The sequence below is a fragment of the Anomalospiza imberbis genome, chromosome 19 (assembly GCF_031753505.1).
Source record: "Anomalospiza imberbis isolate Cuckoo-Finch-1a 21T00152 chromosome 19, ASM3175350v1, whole genome shotgun sequence".
In the NCBI taxonomy this organism is placed as follows: Eukaryota; Metazoa; Chordata; class Aves; order Passeriformes; family Viduidae; genus Anomalospiza; species Anomalospiza imberbis.
Window position 1 is genome coordinate 4,014,792 of NC_089699.1, and position 25,637 is coordinate 4,040,428.

The following is a 25,637-nucleotide window of genomic DNA, read 5'->3' on the forward strand; positions in this document are numbered from 1 at the left end:
TGTTCCCGGGGAGGAGGACGAGCTCCGGCACCCGAAGCCATTTGACTTTTAAAACAGGCTCCTAGCGCCGGGGCCGCCTTTCCCGCTGTCCCCGGTGTGGCTGAAATCAAGCCCTTCCCGGTTCTCCGTCCCCGGGGCTTCTCCCGGGCCAAACGCGGGGGAACGGGGACGCTCCGCTCTGCTCCGGCCGCGCCCCGCCGCCTTCAGTCCCTGGGCCCGCCCGTGCGGCCGGCCGCGCTCCCGGGCAGGGACCGGGGGACCGGAGATGAAGCTCCGGTGTGGTCTCAGCGGCGTTTCGTTCCCGGTGTAGGCACCGGAGATGCTCCGGTGCTGGTACCAGCGAGACTCCGGCCCCGGCGCTGGTATCGGAGATGTTTCGGCATCTCACCGGGGCTGACTTGGGCAAGGATCCGTCCCCTCCCGAGACAGGACACAGCCGGGGCTGGCTGATGCTTCACGACAGGAAAATCAAATTCGAGGTGGAGGGCGATCCGTGGAGGGCACGGCCTGGTTCCCCGAGCATCCCCCGTTCCATCCTCCCGGGACGGCTCCAGGCCCCTGCCCCGGAAGGGCCCGGCAGACTCGGGCCCGAGCCCGGCGAGCTGCGCCTCGGTCCCCGCGGAGCTGCTTACATGCATTTAATAGCTCGAGGGCGAGGTAATTAGAGGAGAAAGCCTCAGTAAATCACGTTAATGACCGCAAGAGCCATTAAAAACCCCGGGGGTTGTGAAACACCGAATAAAACAAGCGAGAAGGGCAGGAGGGAGCCGAGAGCCTCAGCCCCGGGAACGCCGGCGGGCAGCGCGGAGCCCCGCGCTCGGCAGCGCCGGGAGGTTGTTAAATTAACACCCTGCTAATGGGATTAGGCAGCACCTCGGCTTTGCGGAGGAGTTCCGCGGGGGCCAGCTTTCCTTACATTCACCCCAATTTTTGCTGTGAGGCGGTGAAGGCCCGTACGGGCTTTGAGGAGCCGCCAGGCGACCTTTAGAAACACTCACGGATTCTAAAGAAACGCTGACATTTCAGCCCTGCCCTGCGCCCTGGAAGCATTCCCGGGCCACGGTCGGGCCGACGAGGGGGTCCGGGAGCGTCCGGAGCACCCGGAGCCAAACCCGCATCTTTCCCCCGAGGGTCCCGGCAGCGGCACCTGCTGCGCCCCGAACGGGCCCCGCGAGTCCCTCCCGACAGGAACCGTCCCCTGTCCCTGTCCCTTCGCCTCCCCGGCACGGCCCGGGCACGGGCGGACAGGGAACCCGCGGCGGCAGCTGGTCCCGGGCACGCGTGGCCGAAGGAAAAGCGCCGGGCGAGTAAAGCGGGGAATCACAAACGCAGAGCGGAGATGCTGATGGCAGGCACCTGCAGGGGTCTGTGGGCCCGAACCTGGGGCTCCGGGCTGGGCACTCCCATCCCTGGGGAGAGCCCGCACAGCCGGCGATATCCCAGGGCTTCCCGCAGCCCCTGTCCCGGCCTGGCCCCCACGGTCCGGGACAGCTTAGTCTAAATTATCCCCCTGCCTCCTTGAGGTGCCCTCCCAGAACTGGATGGGAGCACACATCCCCATTCCATTTCTGCAAATAGGGCCGCGATTCAGGAGTGGGGTTAAAACTTTCTCCGGGGCTGCGGGATGCCGGGACTGTCCGTGAGTGTCCCGGACTGCGGACCTCCCTCAGCCCCGGGCCGGCCGCATCCCCATCCGCGCACTCCCCTCCTCTTCCCCCGGCGATGGAGGGCGCTGGGAGCGGGCCGGAGGGGCCGTTTCCCGGGGAAGAGTTAACAAATCCCGGGAGCGGCGGGGCTGGGGGGGCGGCCGGGGGGGTCCGGGGGGAGCGATGGGGGCAGGGAGGCTGCGGAGCCCCGCTGCCCTGCAGGGAAGGCGGTTGCATTGCCAAAGACGCCCCGCTGGGCTAGCAGGCCCGGGAGCAGATTAATCAGGCACTAATTCAATTTACAACAACCACTTTTATTCAGCTCGGTGGCAAGGAATTCAAAGCGGGGAGAGAGGCGGGCGGAGAGGAGGGGGCGGAGGCCGGCCCGGGACTCGCCGCTGCCCGGGCAGCCCCCGTCCCCTCGGGCCGCCCCGCCGAGGCTCTCCGGGGAGGGGACCGCGCCGCCGTGCCAGGGCCCGGCCGCTTGAGTGACACGGCGTGGGCAGCGCTCCGAGAGAGGGCACCTCCGTTGGAAAAATAAAAGTGCCCTTTTAATCAAAGAGGGAGGGAAGGGGGGCGAGCCGGGCGGCCGGGAGCCGAGGCAGGGAACCTCCGCTCCCGCCCGGGACCGTCTCTCCGGCGTTTCGGTACCGTCCCCCCGGGCTGTCCCCGGCCGGGATCGCAGCGGGAAGAGCGGAGCCCGAGTGGGTCCGGGGGGCAGCGGCCGTCGGGGGCGGCCCCTCGGCACCGGGGGTCCGCCGGTGGGTGGGAAGGGGAGAGCGGGGCTGGGCCACGGCCCGGTGTGGGACAAGTGCCGCCCTTTAACCCCTTCCTCGCCTTAACGGGAGAGCCCACAAACTGCAGAGCGAGGTGGGAGGCGGCGAGAGGAGCCGTGCAGCCCCTTGTGTCCGGTCTGTCCGAGAGCTGTGATAGAGAAACTGCCCCTCTTTCCCGAGATCAGCCCCCTAAAACCACCTGCCGAATGTCGCTAGGCCCAGCAGTTCCCGTGCTGTGTTTCCCCCTATTAAACTTCCCCGGCACCGGGTTTCCTGTCCCAGGACCGAGGGCTGCGGGAGCCCACTCGGGCCGGTGTCCCTTCCGATCCAGCTGAGGGGCCAGTCCCTGTCTGGCCCGGTGGACAGGCGAGGCCAGCAGGGACCAGGTGAGAGATGTCCCCGTCCTGTTCCCCTCGGCGTCCCCACAGGTGGGCGTGGGGCTCCTCCCGGCCGCTTCCCCCGCTTCCCGCTCCACGCCCACGGAGCATCCCCAGCTGCGGGGTGCAGGGGCCCCGGCTCCCCCAGCCCCGTCGGAGGCACAGGGCGGCGGGGGGAGGACAAGGGCCCTCGCCCCGCTCCTCGGGGCGGCTCGGGAGCCCCGCGGCGGAGCTGGCGCCCATCACCGCCGTGTCGAGGCGGGCTCCGTCCCACTCCCATCCCCCCCCACGCCCTCCCCGAGGCCTGCGCGCGTCTCTGGCTGAGCCGCCAGTGGATGTCGTTGTTCTGTTCCTTGAGCGCGATGTCACTCCTTTAGCATGACCTCAAACGCGGCGGGGGCTGGGACCGCCAGTCATTCTCCGTGCGAGGGCCGGGGCGGGAGGCAGGCGGGACCCAGCCCCGCCGCCAGCCCCACTTTTGTGGTGCCGCCGCCGTCGCGGTCTCCCCTTTCTCCGCGGGGCTGGCCGCGGGGCGGGCGATGCTCCGGGCTCCCTGAGCCGCCGCACCGCGTCCCCGGCCGAGGTGCCCCGCGGAGCGGCGCGGTCGAGCGGCGGCTCCCCGGTCTGCCCCGTGTCCCCCTCCCCGCTGTCCCCACACCGCGCTTAGGTCGCGCAGGATGCCGCGGAGGGGAGCGGAGGCGCCGCTGGCCCTGCTGCTGGCGGCGGCGTGGCTGGCGCAGCCCCTGCGCGGCGGCTACCACGGCGTGAACATGTTCGCCGTGCAGACCGCCCAGCCCGACCCCTGCTACGACGAGCACGGGCTGCCCCGCCGCTGCATCCCCGACTTCGTCAACTCGGCCTTCGGGAAGGAGGTGAAGGTGTCCAGCACCTGCGGGAAGCCGCCGTCGCGGTACTGCGTGGTGACGGAGAAGGGCGAGGAGCAGGTCCGCACCTGCCACCTCTGCAACGCCTCCGACCCCAAGCGCGCCCACCCGCCCTCCTTCCTCACCGACCTCAACAACCCGCACAACCTGACCTGCTGGCAGTCCGACAGCTACGTCCAGTATCCCCACAACGTCACCCTCACCCTGTCCCTCGGCAAGAAATTCGAGGTGACCTACGTCAGCCTGCAGTTCTGCTCGCCGCGCCCCGAGTCCATGGCCATCCACAAGTCCATGGACTACGGCAAGACCTGGGTGCCTTTCCAGTTCTACTCCACGCAGTGCCGCAAGATGTACAACAAGCCGAGCCGCGCCGCCATCACGAAGCAGAACGAGCAGGAGGCGGTGTGCACCGACTCGCACACCGACGTGCGGCCCCTCTCCGGCGGCCTCATCGCCTTCAGCACCCTGGACGGCCGCCCCACCGCCCACGACTTCGACAACTCGCCCGTGCTGCAGGACTGGGTGACGGCCACCGACATCAGGGTGACCTTCAGCCGCCTGCACACCTTCGGCGACGAGAGCGAGGACGACTCCGAGCTGGCCCGCGACTCCTACTTCTACGCCGTGTCCGACCTGCAGGTCGGCGGGCGCTGCAAGTGCAACGGACACGCGTCGCGCTGCGTCCGGGACCGCGACGACAGCTTGGTGTGCGACTGCAAGCACAACACGGCCGGCCCCGAGTGCGACCGCTGCAAGCCCTTCCACTACGACCGGCCCTGGCAGCGAGCGACGGCCCGGGAGGCCAACGAGTGCGTGGGTGAGTCCCGGCCGCGGGCGCGGACACTCCGGCACGGGCGGCAGGAGGACGGGGACGGGGCGCGGAGATCCCCGGAGGGGAGGTAGAGGGAGGGCAGAGCGAAGGAGCCGCGGGGAACGGCAGCGAAAGGCACGGGGACATCCAGGGACACGGGGAGCCGTTCGGGGACACGCAGGGACACGGAGAACGGGTTAGGAGGAGGACATTGAGGTACGGGAGAGCGTAGGGGTGAGGACGGGACACCGAGGGACCTCGGAGCGCGGAGTAGGGATGTGGAGGCACTCGGCAGCGCAGGCGATGGGACAGTGAGGCGCCCGGCAGCTCAAGGCAGGGGACACTGAGGTACTCGGGAGCCCGCTGGTGACAACACCGAGGGACGTCCAGGTGCAAAACGGCGGGCACGGGGAGCCTGGGACCACCGGGCAGGGCACAGGAATTTGGGGCAGGGGACACCGAGAGCCGCAGGGGATACCGAGAGCCGCGGGGGCGTGGGACGGGGACACCGGAGGCACCCGGCGGCACAGGACGGGGCTAGCGGGGGGCTCCGATGGGCAGAGCAAGGGGAAGCCCGGAAACGCGAGGCAGGAAAAACCAAGGAGCTCAGGAGAGGGGATAAGTGGCATTCAGGATTCCGGGAAAACGCCGGTCGTGTCCGCAGGAGCGCGGAGGGCCCTGGCTGGCCGGGCAGGGTCTCCGGTCCCGGCCGGGGGGCCCGCAGCCCACGGCCTGCTCCATTCCGGGGATCCCGGAGCTCGCCAGCAGCCCCGCTCTCTTCCCCGGGACACGGGGTCAGAGCCGCCGCCAAGCCCGAGAGGCGCCGCGTCCGGGCGGGACGGGGACGGGCTCTGGCTCTTTCCGGAGAGGGAAGGCGGCCGGGAGCAGGGCAGGGAAGCCCGGCAAAGCCTGCAGCTCCCGTCCCTGCATCCTCGGGAGGTGCGGGCGGCCCTGGGAGGCGGCGGCGGGGACTTGAAGGAGCCCCAGGGCCAAATGAGAACCGGGCAGCAGCCGGTTCGTTCCATCTCGAGCGAGAAACACGCGCCGTGCTGGCTGTCCCGGGCGGAGACAGAGTGTCCCTCGCCTCTGCCAGGTGGACAAGGGTTAAGGTTTCGGGCAGTTCTTCCCCGTGAGTCCCCACACATCCCGCCGAACGTTCCCTACGATATTCTACCCCCGCTTCCCAGCGGGATCCCCGCGCGCTGCCGCTCCTCTCCACGCGGTTTAGGGGGCCGGTGCTCAGCCGTGTGCCCGTGGGGACCCGGCCCCGGGTTGGGATGCTCCGGACTGGGCTCCGCTCCCCGCGCCGGGACCCTCGGCCCGGCGGAGCGCAGCCCCGGCCCCGCCGCCCGCCGCCGCCGCCGCCGCCGCCTTGTTTACACGGAAAACACGGCCCCGTCTTCCAAAATATTTGCAGCTCCGGCTGTAGGAAAAAACCCTCGCCGAGCGGCCGGGGTTGGCCGCCTTTTTTTTTTTTTTTTTCCTTTTATTTTGTTTTCTTTCCCTTCTTTTCATTTTTTATTTTTTTCCCCAAATCACAATCAGATGTGTGCCTTGCAGAGAGCGCAATTTCTTCGCCGGCGTCTTCAGCAGGGAGGCACGGCCAAGCCGGGTTATCTGGCAGGGAGAGGGGCCCGGTGGCACCGGGGCACACGCGGTGGCGGCTCCGGGGGCGGGCGCGGGGTCCCGGCAGCCTCGGGGCGATGCTCGGCCCCGCCGCGGAGCCCCCGCTGCCCCGGGCTGCGGATCCCGTCGGGACGGGGGAAGCGGCCGGGAAATGCCGCGTCCCGAGGGAGAGCGGCGAGTGCCCCGAGGCTGCCGGGCTCAGCTCCGGGTTTGCTTTTCCGCCGTCCCGCGGGTCCCGCTGCCCGGCAGCGCTCGGGGACGGAGCTCCGCGTCTCGCTTACTTCCCAGCGCTGTCTCTTGCCCAGCAGCGCGGCCTGGGGGGCAGGAGGGGTCTGGCTCCCCCAGCCTCAGCCCCGCTCCCTGCCTGCAGAGTCACCGCTATCAGCGATGCCGTAAATTTTGGCGCGGTGTCGAGGTGCTATCGGACTCCCGGTGTACTCTGCAGGATCCCCAAAGTCTCCTGAAAACTCTTCTATTCCGTTATTGTGCTGGCGCCGTGCTCCTACCATCCTTCTCCCTTCCAGTGTATTTCCAATAAAAGAGAAACAAGTTCCCAGTTTCCAGTAAAATATGTCACTTTTATGCCAGGCTTTGCATTTCAGACCATGTGCAGTCCTAGCCGCGTCAGACTTCAGCAAACGAAAATCGCTCTGTTTTTTCCTTTTCCACCGGCTTTGCTGGGAAGTGAATGTTTTGCAAGGATGAAGCTACCGTAAAACAATTTTCCGCAGCCCAGTCCTGCTGCTCCTTCCCTGGGGCCGCACCTATCAGTCTGTAAAACCAGCCGCGGCCAAAAGCCCCGCGCTGCCCTGCCAAGCCCACACCGCCTGGAATAATCCCCGCAGATAAAGATCACAATAACCCCATTCAACTCCCACCCACTCGCTCATGACCGTCGGCCCACCCTGGTTTCTCTCCCAAATCCCGAGAGAAAGTCAGGCCGCGGGTCAGCGGGGCCGCGGAGCCGCCTGCGCCGGGCAGGGCAGGGGACGAGCGGGGCGCTGCTGCGGGAGCTGCCAGCGCTGCGCAGGGGAGCGGAGCGGCCAGAGCCGCCGTGCCGAGGGAAAGGGGCATCATCCAAATCAGCTGAATCTGCATCAAGCAACGGTAGGAGAACTGGTTGCTTTTTTTTTTTTTTTTTTTTTTTTTTCCACTGAATTTACTTTTTTCCTTTCTGAAAAATCGTCGGGAGTTTTATTTTTCTTTTTCTTTTCATCCAAATAGAAAAATTATAGAATGTGTCTGCTGTGCTTAAAAATTTGGGTGTTTTCTTTGGTAAGCCCATTCCCCCTGCCAAAACTGAATCTTTGTTCTTATTCATGCTTATTTGGGGCTGAAAAAGAAATGCTCTGGAGTTTCTGACAGAAAGTCAAAATTTCCCACGGGAATGCTTTTTGTCAGCCAGATCGAATTTTTCTTGATAGCTCCTTGCGAGATCCCAGCACTGCACGTGGAGAGGACAGGGCTTGTCCCAAGGAGGTGTTCTCCAGGGTTCTGCTCCTGCAGAGCTTTCACAGCTTCAGGTTCCCATCAGCTTTACCTGGCAAGTAACTCATCCACGTAGAGCTTGGCCTTGCGGTCCAGCTTTGGCCGGGTGCCTGGGAGCCGGAGTGCTCCAGGGAGGACTCGGCTTGGAGAGGAGCTCGGAGGTCTGTTCTCCATCCTGCCTCTCTCCAGCGCCGCTGGGCTGGCTCTTTGCTCAGCACTTGTCCAGCCCAAGCCCCCTTCTCCAGCCCAGCTTGTCCTGATGCAGCTTCCCACTCCCCCAGGAGAGGAATTGCAGCTGGGAAAGGTCTGAACTAAAACGTTGTCAGAGCTCAGCTGCTGGTGAGCTGGTGTGGACACAGGAAAATGCAGGCAGGGTCTTTGATCAGATTTAACACCACTAAAATACTACGGGCACCATTCCACAATTTCTCCAGAACCACGGTGCCATTCAGAGTGCTGGGAATGAACTGGACAAGCACCCTCCCTTCGGTTTGCACAGAGCACCTTTGCCTCTGCCTGGGATAAAGCACCACTGGCCAAGCCCAGGCTGCATCCCGCTGACAGGCACTTGGAGAACTCCAGACTCCATTCCAGAGCCGGCTCTGGAGCCCCACAGCCTTTCCCCACGGAGCCAGGAGATGCTCCCGGCACCTGCACGTGTTCCTGACGTCAGCGCTGGCCGCAGGTGCCGGGCGCTGCTCAGATTTTGGCCTCTGTGGTGCCTTGAGAGCGTTTAACAAACCCGGGAGCGAGCGCAGGGGGAGAAAGGAAACACATTGTGTTCCCAGATAGGGGATTTGGCACGGGCAGCGCAGGGAGCCTGGTGTTGGACAGGCTCTGCTGCGCTGCCGAAGGGTTCCCAGGCTGGGATGTGTCTCATGTCAGAGCGATTTCCGAGCAAGTTTCTTATTCAGCGGAAAGGAAACTTCACCTCGGACAAGGAGTTGACCAGGAACTCTGAGAGAAGCGCCCACCAAACACTCCCAATGAAAAACTTCCTTCCAGTCAAACCTGGGCCTTTATCACCTCCGTGGTGGTCCAGGGAGGAATTTGCCGGGCAGGGCTTGTCACAATAGCAAACGGGGCCCCTCCACCCTCATCACAGCCATGGAAATCAGATCCTCCCACGCAGCCAGCTCCTCTCACTCTGCTCCCTCAGAGGGATGGGAGGCATTTCATGCCAGGGAGTTCTGGTGTCCCTTATTAAATTCAGGTGTTCCCTTTCCTTTTCCCTGCATTAATCACCTCCACCTCAAAAGCTTTCCCAGTTCCCATCCTGTCTGTAACCATTTTCCCCAGGTTGGCACAGTGGGATATTGGGGAGCCCTATGAGATGATTCTTTCCCATTCTCCTTGGCCTCCAAATGGAAGAAGGAGTCAAGCTGGTGGTGACTTTGGCTCTGTCCCACTGGACAGTCCCTGCAGGAATTGCTTATGAGCCAGTGCCTGTCTGCAGGGTCCAGGCACCCCTGAGCCAGGCAGAGCAGGGAGCCAGGGCGAGGTCTGGGCCACCAGGGGCTGACAATGGCTCACAGTAGCCAGGGTGCATCAGATCAGGGATGTTCCAGAGGGATGGGGAAGGTTGCAAACATCCATCCCTTCTTGCTTGGAGAAACAGCCATGCTCCCAGCCTGGGCAGAGGGGCTCTGAGCAGAATCCCCAAGCTGCCCCTGCAGGATCCCCAGGGTCCCACAGAGGATCCCCAGGGTGTCAGAGCAGGATCCCCACAGAGTAACCTCCTTTATCCACCCGAGGCAGGTGCTGGTGCCTGGATCTGGCAGCACAACTCAACTCTGCCTGTGGCTGGATCCAGCTAGGGTTCAGGATTTTGGAGCTGCTCCATGCTGGTACCTGCTGATGATTACAGGAAACTGCAGCTGGGGCAGCTTCGCCAGCAACTGGAGCAGACCTTGCGAGGGCTGGACTGCTCGTGGCTCCGTGTGCCATCCATGGAGCCACAGGTCCTTTCCTGCCCCGCCTGGTGCAGCTCCCAGCGGACTGCTGCATGGGGAAGTACAGGAGCAGGGGTGGCTGTATTGCTGAGCAGATGGGTGCTGTAGCCATAGAAATTTGGGCCCAGGAGCTGCTGAGGCTCCCATTGTAGCCTCCCAAGGGAGCCTCGCATGGGCAGAGCTTTCTCACAGGCTTTTATTCTCAGGAAGCTTAAAGTTAAACTGATTTCCAACAGAAAGGTTTTTACACCAACAAACAAACAAACAAAAAAGCGCAGTTAAGGCTAAAACAAAACCAGGCTTGGCACTCTGGGTTGGACACTTGCCTTCCCTTGAGCTTGTCCACGGCTAATCTCTGCCCTCCTCTTTCTGGGCCAAATCTTGTCATCCTTATTCAGCCTCCGCTGTCCTCGCCTCGCAAACTCCCTGTGCCTGCCCGGAGGGACGTGCTGCTCTCCAGGCATGGAGCAAAAAGCACCCGAGGGCTCTGGAATCCCCACTGCCTGTAAAAGCACTCCCAGGATTCTGGGATTACTGTCTGGGAGCAGTTGGGAACACAAATTTGTCTCTATATTCTTAATTTATCTCCCCTTCTTCCTCAGGGATTGGAGATGGATTTTTGTGGCCATGGGGGGTTGATGCCTTTTTGGCCCTAGATCTCTCCTGCCTCCCTTTTGTGACACCCAGCTTTTTGGTAGTGGTTTTGGAGGCTCTTGTGCTTTTTGTGGGACTGTAGGATTTCATTCCAGGGAGCTCCTGGTGTGTCTTATTAAAATTAGGTGATTTCTTTTCTCTGTCCTGATTGATCACCCACCTCAGAAGTCTTCACAGTTCCCATCCTGTCTGTGACCTTCCTGTGCTTGGGCTGTGCAAGCAGACTTTTATTGAGGATTTTCTGGAGGATTTCAGGGTGCTGTGTTGAGTTTTTTCCCCCACCAGTTTTGTCCCGGGAGACATCCAGGGCAAAGGAGTTCATGGTCGGGATGGCAGGAACAGTCTGGGTACCTGCCTGGCCTTGCAGGGGCTGTAGATCGTTTGGCCACTTGCTGCTGTCAAGCAGCAGAAAAAACCCCAAAGCAGCCCCAGAACCCATCAAATCCCACATCCACCTTTTCCTGGAGAGCTCTGGCACAGCTGCCTGGAGCACAGGGCCCCAGGGCAGGGCTGCATCCCCAGCACTCGGTGGGGGGGATCACACGCTCAGCCTCGGCAGGATGATTTATTTGCAGCACGTTCATGATGGCACCGAACAGATCCCCCCGTTTTTGAGGAGGGAAGGGAGAGGATTTGCTGCCAGGATCAGCCCGTGCGGAGGGCTCAGAGCCGGGCCGGGGCTCGGCGGTGGCAGAGCCACATCTGCTCCGTCCCCAGGGTGCCTCTGGAGCAGCGGCTGCCGTTTGGCCTCTGCCGCTGCGACCAGCAGGAAACGTTTGCTTTGCATAAGCCGAGCTCCCGTCCCGAGCATCCCTGCCAGATCCCCGCTGCTTCCCGCACGGAGCGGGCACGGCCGGGGCTGGCACGGCTCAGCCTGCCTCTGCAGCCCGGCGGGATGGGGACAAGCGCCGTGTCTGAGCAGGGATCAAAGCACGGGACAAGGGCGGGGACGGGGACAGGGACAGCGACAGCGACAGGGACAGGGACAGCGACAGGGACAGGCCGGATCCGCAGCCGGGGCAATCCCGGCTCTGCCCGCGGCAGACCCATCCCCGCTGACCACGGTCCAAAGAGTCCGGAGAGCTAGGATGGGGCTGGCTGGAGTGACGGGAAGGCTTTTAAAAAGATATCTGTGTAATGGATTTCGTTTTTAAGGGGATTAGGCCGCCCTGGGGACTGATAAGCAGACAGGGAGGCTTTTCCTGCTCTCAGCCAGGGCAGCCGTGGAGGCTCTGGGAGGGAGCAGAACGGGGACTCGGCTGCTCCCGATCCACCCCAGGCAGAAGCAGAGGGACCAGGGACTCAACCCTACACCGAGCGAGAGTTTGCTTTAGGCTCAGCAGAAAACAGGGAATCAGTGGTGGGGAGGGGGAAATCCTGTCTTCTTTTGGGAGATACTAAAGGAACATTCTGACCTGGAAGAGCGCGGGAATGGAAGAGACACTCAGCTCTGCTGGGAGATGACTTTATGGAAGTATTTAGTGCACTGCTGGTTTTAGTGGAGACTGGAGTTTAAAAACTGATGGAGTGATGTGGGCAGAGAGATTATTTTGTTCTGGGGCTCAGCAGGCACGCTGAGGTCTCAGCTGACATGGGGGGCATCGACAGCACAAACTGGGCACAGAACTGCTGCCCTCAACAGGCACTCCTGCACCGCCGGGATGACAGAGGGCAGAGAAAGGAACAGGCGGGGAAAGAGCCTGGATTCATGTCTCACACACAGCTGTGAGACCGTGGAAGAAATCTTCCTGGGCAGACATTTCCACAGGCAGAAATTTTCCTTTCCAACCTTTTCAAAGTGTCTTGTGAGTGACGGAAGGGTTGAAAATTGTGTCTGCATCCCCCACCTGGACAGAGGGCTGGAGAGCGGGGAGGGAGCAAACCTTCATTTCACTCTCTCCTGGAAGTACAGTTTTTTTTCCAAATTGTTCCACAGAAGGGCTGGAAGGGGCCTCTGGCTTTGCCCAGTGCCTGTTGTCACCCAGGTTGTGGCTGCTGGTGGAGCCAGCATCCCCTCTTGGGCTGAGGCAGGACACCTGGGGGTGCTGCACTGGCAATCACAGCCCTCAGCCCAACTCCTGTTCCCCTGGGGATGGAGCGGCTGCTAATGGATAAGCCCAGGAGTCCTTGGCCCTCTTCTGTCAAAAATAAACAGCAAAAAAAGATTGTGTGGATAGGTGAGTGGAAATTCCAGCACAGGTGAGGGGGATCAACCTTGGGAAACTCTGCTTGAGTATCAAAGCTGCTGCATCTCCCATTTGGGGAGAGGATGGAGAGCCCAGGCCTAGACCCAGTACCCCAAATTTCCCCTGGGAAAGGGTAAAAATGCCATGAGGAGCAGGAGCAGGCAGTGCGGCGACACAGGCTGGGAGCAGCCCAGCTCTGTGGGGTTGTTTTACAGCAGATTTATCCTTTTTGACGTGCTGGGGTGGGAAACTCTCTGCCAGCAAGAAATAGGCCCAGATTTGTTGATGGTGCCTCATGGAGAGGGGCCAGCACTCCCCAGTTTCTCAGGGCACGAGGGAGGGAGGGAGGGGAGGTGTGCTCCCTGTGTCCAAGGTGGGAATTGGAGGAGGAGCACGGCAGGAATGCTGCTGGCTCAGCAGGCCCCGCGCTCCGGGCTCCGTGCCACATCCGTGCTGGGTCTGTGTGCTCCCGGCCCGTGAGGAGCAGCCCAGCTGCTCCCTCCTGATCCCATCCTCACAGCCGGTGTGCTCCAAAGCTCAGAGCCCGGCATGGAAAGATGGATGAGGTGTCCACGTCATCTTCCCTGTGGTATTTCAGGGCCATCCATCACCCAGATCCCTGCCAGGCTGCGCTGGGTGGATCACTGTGATCCGTGCTTTGTTTTGACCAAGGCCAACAATCTTCATTGGAATTATCATTAATTATCCTATGGGAACAATTAACGTCCCTTAATGGCAGCTCTGTGGGTATTTAGGGTGCAGGCTCAGGCAGTCAGACCACAGTGGGTGAGGAGAGAATGGACAGCACATCTGATTGGAAAAGGGAACTTTTACACTCACTGGGGACTGCCCCAGCACTTGCTTTGCTCTCACAGCTCCAAAAGGACTTTCCTTCAGGGTCTGGAGTGCCATCTCTGCCTGGTCAGGAGATGCTCTGGGGAGAGCTGACCTCTGCGTGCAGGGAGGGGAGGAGAGGGGAGGGAGGGGCAGTGCAGGCAGGTGAGACCTAAATCCCCCTGTCCGCAGCCTCCTCTTCATGCAAAACCTTCCCCGGAGGGGTGGCCCTGGCTCTTCCTGGCCCACTGGCTACCCCAGCAGGTAGCGATGCATGAGCAGAAGGAGCCTGCTCCTGCTCCAGCAGCAAAGTGAGCCCTGGGGAGTGCGGCAGAGGCATCAGGACACTGGAAATGCAGCGGGGAAGAAGGAAGGTAAAGGATGGGAAGGGCCGCTGACAGGAGGAAAATATCTGGGTTTAAAAATCAGAGTTTGTGGTGCACGAGAGCCCCGAAGAGCATCCTCGGGATGGGTAAAGCCGCTCCCTCCTGGCGCTGCCAAGAGCCTGTTGTTTTCCAGCCCCATCTGATAAGCGGCGCAGAACCAGCCCCGCGTTTTGCCTTCCTCTGTCAGCGCGGCCCGTCCCGAGCTGTTTACTGGCTCATCCTCCCCCTTTTGCAAGAGGGAGTCAGTTCTGGTTAATGTTGGAGATCGGAACGTGATTACCGAAAGCCTCATGAAATTAAATCCCTTCTCTTCAAAGCGGTCGGGGAGGGAGGGGAGCGTCCCTCTGGCAGCAGCGGTGGCCGGGCGGATATTGAGAGCAGCCTGGTGGCCAGCGCTGCCCCGCGCACAATCGGGCTCTGACAGTGGGAAGGCAAATACAAACAGCAGCTTGTGTTTGCACACAAAGGCTCTGTGCCCCGCCATCCCCGGCCCCGGGCTTTACACCCTCGGCTTTTGGGCAAAAAGTCCTGGGAGGGCTGGAGAGAGGGAAAGGCGGCTGAATATTCAGGGATGAATTGAAGTGTGCGAACACGCCTTTGGGAAGCTCGCGGTGCAGCGCCTTGGATCAGCTGCCCGCCGGGGCTGGAACGCAACCGCTGCGCTTGAAAGGGCGACTTTCACGCTGAAGCAAAACGGGACAAAGGAAGATAAATGAAACGGGCTCCCGGCAGAGTTTGGTTTGTTTGTTTTTGTAACTCGGCTAATATTCCCGCATTGTTCAGCCCAGCGGCCCAGTGTCTGTCCTTCACATGCTGCTCGTAAATCGGGGCTGGGCGGGCGGCACAGGCAGCGGGCGGTGCGGGAGGGACGGGACCAGCGGGACAGGGACGGCACCAGTGGGACAGGGACGGCACCAGTGGGACAGTAATGTGACCAGCAGGACGGTGATGTGACCAGCGGGACAGGGACGGGACCAGCGGGACAGTGATGTGACCAGCGGACCAGCAGGACAGGGACAGAGACAGGGACAGGATGCGCGGGACAGGGACGGGACGAGTGGCTCCAGCCCCGGCCCTGGGGACCAGGGATTGTCCTCTGCGGCTCTGGCGGTCCGGGAGTTGGGACCCCCGCAGTCGCACCGCGCTGAGCTGGGCAGGTCTGAGCCGGAGCGGGGGTGCTCAGCCCCGGTCACTCCCAGCTGCTCCTGCAATCAGGCAGTGGCGCTTTTGGGCGCAGTTCAACATGCAAGAGAGATGTGTCAGGGGGGTCTGGGCACCAGCAGAGCTCTGCTATCCGTTCTTTCCTCAGCTGAGCGGGGCATGTCCTGAGAATTTTGCACGGAGCTGGCAGCAAATCTGCCGGGATTTGTCCAAGTGGGGACACCCCAGGCAAACCGTGGGTACCAGCACCGATGTATTAGCCCTCTCCTCTCCTCTCCTCTCCTCTCCTCTCCTCTCCTCTCCTCTCCTCTCCTCTCCTCTCCTCTCCTCTCCTCTCCTCTCCTCTCCTCTCCTCTCCTCTCCTCTCCTCTCCTCTCCTCTCCTCTCCTCTCCTCTCCTCTCCTCTCCTCTCCTCTCCTCTCCTCTCCTCTCCTCTCCTCTCCATCCCATCCCATCCCATCCCATCCCATCCCAAGGAACAGCACTCATCACCACCGTGCTGTGTGCGTGCTCGGGGATGGATCCCTGCAGAGCTCAGAGCCTGCCCAGGGCTGATCCCGTGGGATGGACGTGAATTTGGGATTAGGGATCGAAGGGTGGACACAGCGAGGTTGATACAGGCGCTCGTTTGATTGTAAAGATTAGAAGATCCCCAACGCAAGCCTCTTGAAAATTCCCTTTCCCTCCGGATTTTAGGCAAAGCAGGTTTAACACCGCAACATTTCTCTAGTGTGAGCTGAATAAGCAAAATTTAATAATCAGCTGCATAACAGTTTAGCTCAAATCAAAGAGCAAGAGCAGCGTCGCCTTTAAAACATTTGAATAACATTTAATATCCTCTGTAGCATTTACTTTTCACAAGCCTCGGCAATATGTTCGCAGAAATTTGGCAAACTGACTTCTGCACAAATCCAGCCCCCCAGATGAGTTGTTTGTTAGTCTCCACTTCACAAAGTCTCACCCAATCAACAACAACAAAAAAATCCCAACAAAACCCCAGACAGCGCCTCACGTGCTGGGGGCACCAAAGAAATCCCCTGATTTGGGTGACCAGTGAATGTCCCCAGCAATGAAAAGCGAACAATTTGTCAGCAGCCCCCGCACTTGAAAACGAATGATCCAAATTATTCAGCGAGTCTCCCTGGATAGTGAATCCATTGAAAGGGGATCGAGACAGAGTCATAAATTATTCATTACCCAGAAAAGAATGAAATGCATATAATCATAACAATAATAATAACAACAACAATCGTTACTCTAATAATAGCAACCAGAGCCGGGGCAGCTCTGCCGGGAGAACCAGGGAGCCACGAAGCCTCCCAGAGTTTATTTCCCATTTATCCCAGCCCCTATTTAGAGCGGCTGTGTTAAATAAAGGAATGTAAAGTGGGCGGATATTCGGAATAAATGTATTTATTGCCAGTAATTGGACTCGCTTGCCTTGGCTGGGGGTGATGGACTTCGTGCTCGGGTCCTTGGCAGGGACCAGCTCCATGAACTCCCGCTCATCCCTGGTAACTGCTCCATAGAATGGATTTCTCCGTGTCCCGGGCTGCTTTTAAGGAGCCTTTGGAAGTGGCTGCAGCGAGGCATGTCCTGTCCCTCTGTCCCTGGAAAATTTATAGGTGTCCACGGGCTGAAAGAGGAGTGGGAAGTGCTGGCCTGACACATATCCCTGGGATCCGACTCTTCCTGGCGTGAATGGGACCTTGATTGCGGAGTCACCCGGGAGCCATTGAGCAGCGCGGCCGAGGAGAGGCCGCAGCACTTGTCACCCAGGCCGCGAGTTTCCTGCTGTCGCTGGCACGCCCGGCCTTGGCTGGCAAAGCCCCGCCGCGGATCCGCCTCACTTCGGTGCCTTTCAGCTCCCCGGCGATTCTGCTGCCCTCGGGACCCGAGGTTTCCTTTGGGCACCTTGGACTTGGGAGCTCCTTCCAGTAGCCCCCCGCGGGGATTTTCTCCACGGGTAGCTCTCTGCTGGGCGATATTGAACATTCAGATACATTTCTATGCCTGCACCGTGGTGGAAGGAGCCCGGCTACCACTTTGGCATGCAAATGAATCGCCGTTCGCAGCGCAGGGGCTCGGCCGTGGCGCTCGGCCATCTCCCGAGCGTTTCCCACAGGTCGCCCGTGGTCGCAAGGAGGGCTCGGAGGGGCCCGAGGGTCCTGTCTGAGGCTCCCTCGGAGCTTTCTCCACCTGCGGCTCTCCAGGAGGAGAGGGGAGGTGTCCTGCTCTTTCCTGCATGCCGGGAAAAATGACATTTTTCAAGCTAGGGAGCAGCAGGTTGGGCCGGGAAGGGGTAAAGCACTCTCCTCGTCCGGCTCCATCAGCGCTGGGTGCTGCAGAGGGGGCTCAGCCCCCACAGGCTAGGGGCTGGGAGGGTCAGTGCTGCAGCACAAGCAGCCCGTGGGGGAAGTCTGGACACCAGAGCTGAAATAGCGTCACGGAGATGGCTTTTGTTTCGTTCGTGAGTTAATCTGCAGTTCAGGCTGAGCCTGCCCAGGTGGGCAAGGGGTGGGAGGGCGGGGGAGATGAGGCAGGGCAGGGCCCGGGGCTGGTGGGTGCCATCAGCTGGGCTTGGGGACACGTGGGACATGCGGGACCCCTCCCTGTGGCACGGCAGGAGGGCTGAGCTCACACATCCTCTGCTGCTGGGCAGCTGCAAGGCAGGGAGCAGAAGAAAGAGTTCCTGCTGGCATTTTTGTTGGAAGTTGCCTGAGTATTAAGTGGAACACGGTTTTCATTACCAGCTCCGTTTTGGTGCAATAAATCACGAACTAGAAACGCACTTCTGGCCTGGATTCTGCCCTCAGTTCTGAGTGGCAGTAACCAGAGGCAAAATCCAGCCTCGGCTTCAGCCTTACAGCCCATATGGTCACCTTTTGGAATTAATTTCTTCTGGTAATTTCTGTGTAATTAGACAGCACTGAAGGCTGCTTCCTCTCCTGGGCAATTAATGGTGCTGATCTCGTGCCAAAGGTGCACTTTGCACCGCGCAAACCTGTGAGGAGAGACGAGCTCAGCCTCCAGGGGACAATCTGGACCCTTAGCAAGGGGACCCTGGACACCCCCGGAGTCCTGGGAGGAAATGGGGCCACCAAGCAGCAATCCAGCACAGAGCAAGCCTTTGCTGTTGGGCTGTAAAGAGAACACGGAGTGTTTGTGCGAGCTCCAGCTGCTGCTGGAATATTTGGGAGGTCATCCCCGCCGAGCAGGAACCTGTAATTGCAACAGATGCTCTCCGACAGCGGCGGCCCCGTGGGGGAGCAGCGCGGCTCATCCCCCCAGGGCAGGAATCTAATTTATATCTCATAAGACAGTTTTATTTTGCGGGATTACCGATGGATTCCGTGCCAGAGAGCCCCGCGGGCTCTGGCCGCTGCCTCGCTCCTGCCTCAGACAGGGGGAGTGCAGCGTTGTAAAAGAGACTCCTGGTGCTGGGTTATGGGCCCTATAAAATTATCCCCGCTAGGAGCCGGCCGCCCATCTAAACGAGCAATTTAAATGGATAACAAAGGCAGCCCCTCGCCCTCCTCGCAGCTTCTGTTCAAACGCTGAGCCTGGACGGGGAGGAGAACCGCGGTGGGTTGGTTTGAGCCAGGCTCTGTGTGCTCAGGTGCCGCCGGATCCTTTCTGTGCAAACGGCTCCAGCTCCGACGGGACACGGAGGGAGAGCGGGGGGAGGAGGAGGAGAAGCCGTTTCTCACCCCAGCGCTGGTTTCCGCGCTCGATGGAGCTCTGCTCTCTCTCCTCTGAGCGGTTTGTCCGGGGCTTGGATGGAAGGGCAGCCCTGGCCGATGGATTTGCTCCTGTTCTGCTAGGGGCAGCAACACAGCCCCGAGCGGGACCGCGAGAGCAGAGGGGAAGGTGCTGCCTCCAGGGGTTTGGCTGGCCTGAGTGCTGGGAGAGCTCCTGCAGCCCCTCCTTTGCTCTGGGGACCCCCAAAACCAGCCTCAGCAGTTTGCAGCTCGGTACAGAGCACAGAGCCCCAGCCTCCAGCTTCCCCCAGCTCCAGCTGCTCTCTTTAGCTCCTTGAGTTGGAGGAGGAGTGATTTCACCTCCCTGGCTGGTTCCTGGGAGACAAAATGGGCTGTGAGTGGTGCCCTGTCCAGGTACAGCCCCCCTGCTCTGAGATTCACTCTTGGGAGAAAATTAATAGAAAACTGGGGGGGGGGGGGGGGGGATTTTTTTTTTGCAACTCCTGTGCAACCAACTCTGAAAATCAGATTAATTTGGTCAGGGGTGTGCAGCCATGTTGGGTGAACCTTTCCATCCATGGGAAGCACTCTGCAGGTCAGAGGTTGCCATCTGCTTTCGGAGTGAACACACCCTGGAAGTGGAGAGAGCAGCTTCTTCTTGCCCCGTTAGCTGGGGCAGCGCCATCCCTTCTCAGACAGCTTCCCCCACCTTCCCAAACCTCAGCTCTCAGGGTCACGGGCTCACATCTTCCCTCACTCCTTCCACTTATGGCAGCAGAGGGAGCCTGGCAAAGCAGGAGCTGAAACCCACTATGGCAAACAGAAAAAAATTACCAAGCCCTCAGAGGAGAGAAAACCCCTCTGGTTTTACCCCCCACCAGCACCATGCACTCGGGAGCTGGGGCTGGGCGTGGACCTGAGCACTTTTGGGGGACACAAAGGGACAGTCCAAGGTCTGTCCCGGCCCCGGGCTGGATGCTGGGGAAGCAGCCACAGCCTCTAAACAACTCTCCAGGCTCCCAGCCTCCTGAGAGTTTAATTTTTGGGAAGCTTTAACATCCCCTGCTTACCAAGCTCTGAAAGAAAGGTCAGCTAATCCTTCAGAGCGTCTGAATGAATTCAGGCCCAGAAGTGAGATTACTAACCAGGGGAGCGGGAGGCCGGCAGAGCTGCATGGATACAGGGACCCTTCCCATAGTCAGGCCTGGCTTTCTAAAGAAATGGACCTTTTATTATTCCAGTTCTCATCCCCCGGCAGGAGGGAGGGCTGGGCAGACGTGGCCAAAGCACCCAACTCCTCCCCCACAGCACGGCTTGGTGGAAGGGAGCCCTGAAAGAGACCTGAGGATCCCCATCCATGGAGGGACAGCGGGGACACTGGGGTGTCCTGTGGGCACAGAGCAGCACTCATGGCCTTTGCTCTGGCTGCCAGCTCAAGCATTTAGGGAAAAAAAAAACCAAAACCAGGGTCCTTATGTTCCTCTTTGGCTGCTTGGGTGGCTCCAGCTCCATGTCTGAGGGCACTGCGGTCCCAGCAGGCACCAGGCACAGGGTGACACTGACACAACGCAGGAATTCAGGGCATTGTGGCCATTGCTGTGTCCCCGTGGTTGGTGGCTGAGGTGGCCTTTGTGGGACACCTGAGCTGTGTGTGGGCTGAGCAGGGCCAGGTGAGTGCCCGGGGAGGGCAGTGGGCACCGTGCCGGGGCTGCGGGGCAGCGCAGGCGTCCCCTCCCCGCGCTGCACCCGCCCTCCCTTGTGAGCCCCCGGGGCGATGACACGACAGCACCACTAAGGACGAGCTTTTCTCCTGCAAATGCGGTGTCCTGCCCAATGCCGCAGGAGCAGAGCCCATTGAAAGCCCGCGGGCAGCAGCCCCGGGCGGGGATGCCCTGCGATGAGCCATGGTAACCTGGCTGCGAGTGTGACAGCGCAGACACCCAGACCCCGCGCGGCCCTGCCAGGCTCCCCAGCTCCCCAGGCGGGGTATTCAGGCCACAGGGGCTTCTCTATTGACCTGCAGACGCTGCTCTGCATGGGAGAATTCTCCTTCTTTCTCTCCTGGTAACTGCAGAAGCCAGAGTTTGCACTTGGAAGGTTTCACTCCCACCGCAGCAAGCCGGCGGCTCCGCAGGAGCTGCTGGCCCAGGGGTGGCCCTGCACTCTCATGTCCAGGGGTCAGCTGGGAGAAAACGAGAGGATGCTCCTTGCAGGCAGGCTGTGGTGACTCCAGCAGTGGGATGCTCCATGCCCACCAGCAGGGCACCCGGTGCCACCACACACAGCTGCCAGGTCCTGCCCCAGCTCTCTGTCCCCCACAAAGCACTGGGGCTTCCCCAGCTCACTGGGGTGTCTGATGGGAAAAGCCCATGCAGGTCCCAGTGAAAGCCCGAGGTCAGACCTTCTCCAAGCCTGGTTTCTCTTGCAGAGCCCTGGGAGAGGCCACAGCAGAGCTGAGGTGCTGCCTGGCCCCAGGAGCCCCTCAGCTCTGTGTGCAGATCCTGCAGCTCTGCTGGTCCCACGGGGAGCTCAGCACTTCCCAGCCATCCCAGGAAAAGCAGGAGAGGGATCACTCACCCCCCTCAGCACCCTGTGGGACTCCATGATGCTCCCAGATCCCTCCTGCAGGAATAAACTCCTGGTGCCGGGGGAGGGATCTGTGTGATGAGAGGTTTTAATACCTGCCCTGGGCACAGACAACCAAATCTGTTCTAGAGGCACCTGTGCTGCGGTGAAATCCAAAGTTCAATTACACGGGAACCTGGATTCTGTGTAAATGCCCAAATTACCGTGAGGAAATGACTAAAGCCAGTGCCCAAAGGCGGCTTTCACTGGCACAATCAGGGCGGGGGCAGGAAGGTGCCCTGCAGGGCTCCGGATGTGCCGGAGCCGCCAGCCAGGAGCAGTCTTCCCTCGCTGTGACACCTGTGACAGCAGCAGGGACAGCCTGGTGCCACCAGAGGCAGTTTGAGAGCAGCCTGTGGGGATTAGTGCAGAGGAAAGGACGGGCTCAGAGGAAGAGAGGTGCAGGACAGTCATGAGCTGCAGGGCTGAAAGCAGCCCCATCTGCCTTTTGGGGAGGTGCTTTTCACTGGCTTTGTGCGGGGCTTTCCAACTGCAGCCCTGATTAGAACCCAAATCGATGTTGGAGTGTCTGAGCATGACATCTGGTGTGACATGCAGTCCCTGTCCTGGGGAAACTGAGGCAATGAGCAAGGCAGTGGCCACCAGAGAGGCTCCCTGGTCCTAATTCCCTCCCTTTCCCCAGTCCTGCGCTGGTTTTACTCCAATTCTTGTTTTACTGGGAGGAAAGAGAGGAGACAGATCCTTGCTGTGCATTAACCTGGAGCCTGTGGGCTTCTGGGGGATTCTCACTTAGCTCGGCCTGATTTCAGGCTGGGCTGGTTTCAGGTGCACCTGAACATTTCCTTCTCGTCCTGCTGGCCCTAAACAGGGACAAACATTAACCGCAGGTGGCTGCGGGACACAGCCAGCGAGTGCCCTGTCCTGGCAGGAGGTGGAGAGGGCTGTGCCAGGAGTGACGAGAAGGGGACAGCGCTGTCTTTGGCAGGTTAAGAGGGTCCATCCCGTGCCCCTGCCCATCCCCTCGTGTCCCAGCCTGGGTGAGCCCCTCTGAGCCTCCCCAGCCGTCCCCTCTCCTCCAGACGTGTCCCCCAGCTATTCAGCCTCTCTCCGGATCATTAAACATATTGAGCAACACCAGTCCTGTGACTGGTTAATTAGTAAAGACCCGACTAATTAGTTAATCGTGTTTACCGAGTGCTTTGAGAGTGCTCAGTGTTATTATTTTGAGTTCTGAGTGCCGCGGGTGCCCCTCCCCTCCGCATGCCGAGCCTTGCAGGGCTCACAGCCTTTGTCTCTGCTAGCCCAGCCTGGCCTTGGCATGGCAATTTGCCTCTTCTCCCGTGGTCGCCAGGTGTCCTAAACAGCCTCCTGGGGGGCATTTAGCAAAGCCCCTCACAAATTTCCATACACCCTGGCACACTGAAATGCTCTTCCAAAGCCTTCCCGTCCCTGCAGGAGTCAGGGCTGGCTCTTTGTGCTCCCCTCATCCCACACCCCCCTCCCAAATCCAGCCTTAAGGGAAGATCGGTCTGCATCCAGCCCTCAGTGCCGTGGACACCTCTGATTTGGGAGCCTCCCATTCCTTAAGAGAGAAATCAGATTCCCACCAGAAGGCAAGGCAGGTTATCCCCAGATCTGAGCGGGAATGCTCGGAAGGAGAGGACAGGCAAAGATTTCATCTGCCCAGAAGAATGTGAATGGGGTTTGTTAGTCAGGGAGGGTCTTGGCATCTCTGAAGAATCACCAAGTCTGATCTCCTTGGGACTGTCTTAATTAGTAAAAATGTCATCAGCTCGTTAAGCACCCTCATAAAGAGCCCCAGTCACCCCCTATCACTGTGGGATCTGCAGGGGAGGCTGCCAGCACCAGCTGCAGGAGCAGAGCCACCTCCAGGGAGCACCGACAGGGGAAATCTGGCTCTGGAGCTGACAACGAGCTGTAAAAGTCACCCAGGGCTGCCACTCGAGTAGGGCTTGGGAATATTTCTGTCCCTGGGAGTTGGTTGGGGTGCACAAGGCCAGTGACAGTGACCCTTGTGCTGCTGCCTTCACCCCAGCCCTGCTGTCCCCAGGCTGCAGCTTCTGCTGCAGCAGAAGCTCCTGGCTTCTGCTCTTCTAGAAAGCCCCAGAGGTGTGGTCAGGGCCTGGTACCTCTAGGTGACACTCACCTGAAGGCTGTGCTGATGGGGATGTTGCTGCAGGACCACGGAGATGCTGCTGGGAAGGGGGGAGGCGTTTCCCTTGGCACTCCGAATTTCCTCCTGGAAATCCTCCCTCCCTTGGTGGCTGCTGGTGAAGGGCAGAGCAGCCTAAAAGGGGCACCAAGCAGAATGTCCGTGATAATGGGGATGGAGCCCAGCCTCAGGCTCTGGAACTGCTCCTGGCACTGGCCACACTGGCCCAGAGAAAGCACCTGTGGGTGCAGCATCCTGCTTCCAATCGGAGCGGCACCAGATTGCCTGGGAGGTGCTTGAATGTGGAGCAGGTGGGGTTTCTCTGTAATTTAGGGGGTTCTGAACCACAGATGGGATCCTTGCAGTTCATTTTTAGTAATGTATCAGTGGTGAGAGTGGCTTATTGGCTCCCACTTCCATGGGTCACACATCCAGGACACTTCCAAGCTGTTTATATGGATTAACTGGTACGGGCTAAGGGCTTAGAAGAGGGTGGGACCTTTTGGAGCCTGGAAATTTGATTCTCAGCTGTGCTGCATTTGTGTCCCCATGTGTAAAGGTCAGAAGGGGCCCTGGACTCTGCGTGGGCCGTGGCCCCAGCCTGTTGTCACCCCCAGGAGGGAGCCCAGGGGTTACTGGTGCCTGCAGGAAGGGCAGGAGCACCAGAGCTCCATTTGTTTCTTCCACAAGACCAGCTTTCCTTCCTGTCTGACCTCCTCCCCACCATCCTCCTGTCAGAAGCCATTTCTTTGCTCCATGAAGCTCCTCCTGCAGCCAGGGAACACCAGGAGTCCTTCCCCGTCCTCCCACTGCTGGGCTGGGGAAAATTCCTTTCCTGCCAAGTCCTCCTGGGCAAGGCAAGAGCCCGAGCCCTGCTCCTCAGCCTGGGGGTTGGCAGGGTGGCACCATGTCCCTCGGGTGTCAGAGCTGTCCCTGTGCCCCAGCCCAGCCATGGCCTCAGCGTTCCCAGGCAGGAGGAGAGGCTGCTCCATCTCTGCCTCTTCAGAGAGAGAGAAACCAAGGCAGGCAGGGAGGGAGGGAGGGAGACAAACAGGGCTGCACCTGGGAGATGTCATGGTTGGTTTTCCAGCTCCAAATGGGCAGTGACAGCAGCTCCGTGGGGGCGTGAGCAGCCGCAGCAGGGCAGATTTATGGCCGTGGGTCAGGCTCAGGCTGAGCCAAACCTCCTGCCTAGCATCAGTTTTATGAACAAGATGAAGTGCAGAACCTCCAGTGCAGGCACCCTGAGAGAGGAGAAGCCCTGGAGAGCAGGAGCAGGGAGTTCTGTGAGGGGCCATCCTGCCCCTCTCCCTGCTCTGCTCGGGGCTCTCCTTTCCAGGCTGGGGTTGGGGCTGCAGTGACCAGGCACAAGCAGCCCCCAGCAGCTGCTGGGTCTGGTCCCACAGTCCCAGAGAACTCACGGGCTGTGAGCCACGAGCAGAGCAGCTGGAGGCTGAAGGAAGGAGGCAAGAGCTCCCCTCTTTCAAAACAAAATAAAATTCACAGCAATCCCCAGCCCTGCAGAAGGGAGCGATGCCAGACAGAGAACTGAAACCTGGAGACAATTCCAAATTCAACAGCCTGTTGGGCATTGGGGTTGCCAGGCCAGGGAGATGCTGTGGAGATTGTCACAGTACCACAGGACACAAGGGCCCCGGCCATGCCAGCGCTTCCCTTTCTGGCCAGACACCCAGACTGAAACTCTTGTAAACTCAGAACCTCATAGAAAAGATTAAGCAAAATTCCTGGAGGCTCCTGGCTCTCCCTGAGATCAGCATGGGACAGACCTTTCTCCCAGATGTGGTGAGATTATCACTTCATCACCCTCTGGTACTGAAAGCTGGTTTTCAGCTGGGCTTTGACCAGTAATTGATGGATGGTGCAATGGCTGTTGTGCCTGCAGTGTCCCCAGATTGTCCTCTTTGGCAGTGCCTTTTGATGTCCCTCTTCAAAGGACAGGGGCAGATCCTGCCCCTTCCCTGCGAAGGGATGACCAGGAAAGTCTTGGCAAACACAAGGAAAGTGCCTGTGGTGTTGAGGCTTCTCCTCCTTCATCCCATCCTGAGGCAGGCGAGGTGTATTTCTGATCTTTTGCTCCATCAGGCCTTGTGGCATCTCCCCAGGTAAACCGGGGGGATCAGTGCAGTTGTTTGCCATGAGGTGCTGGGTAGCCACAACACGCCCTGGGCAAACAAAGGGCACAGCTCAGTGGCTCTGAATGGGTTACAAATGCTCAGCTTGGATCTGTAACCGGATGAGAATGCCGTTATTTATTTATGGGGTTCGAAGGGCTGTTTCATGTAGGATATAGCCCATGGAAGAGCTGGTGGCAGCTGCTTCTCTGGAGTTAATGGGAGCATCCCACTGATCCCAGTGGGAGCAGGGCAGAGCTCCGA

The 25,637-nt window shown here is 60.1% G+C and overlaps 1 protein-coding gene across 1 annotated transcript in view; it reads left to right on the forward strand.

Annotated features, from left to right (window-relative positions):
- Window positions 1-3,139: 3,139 nt before the first annotated feature.
- The window catches only part of NTN1 (netrin 1), an 81,566-nt gene continuing 59,068 nt past the window's right edge, over window positions 3,140-25,637 (forward strand). Inside the window, exon 1 of the mRNA XM_068209281.1 lies at window positions 3,140-4,500. Within this exon, the coding sequence (XP_068065382.1) occupies window positions 3,477-4,500 (1,024 nt within the window). The 5' untranslated portion in view covers window positions 3,140-3,476. The remainder of the gene's footprint in view (window positions 4,501-25,637) is intronic.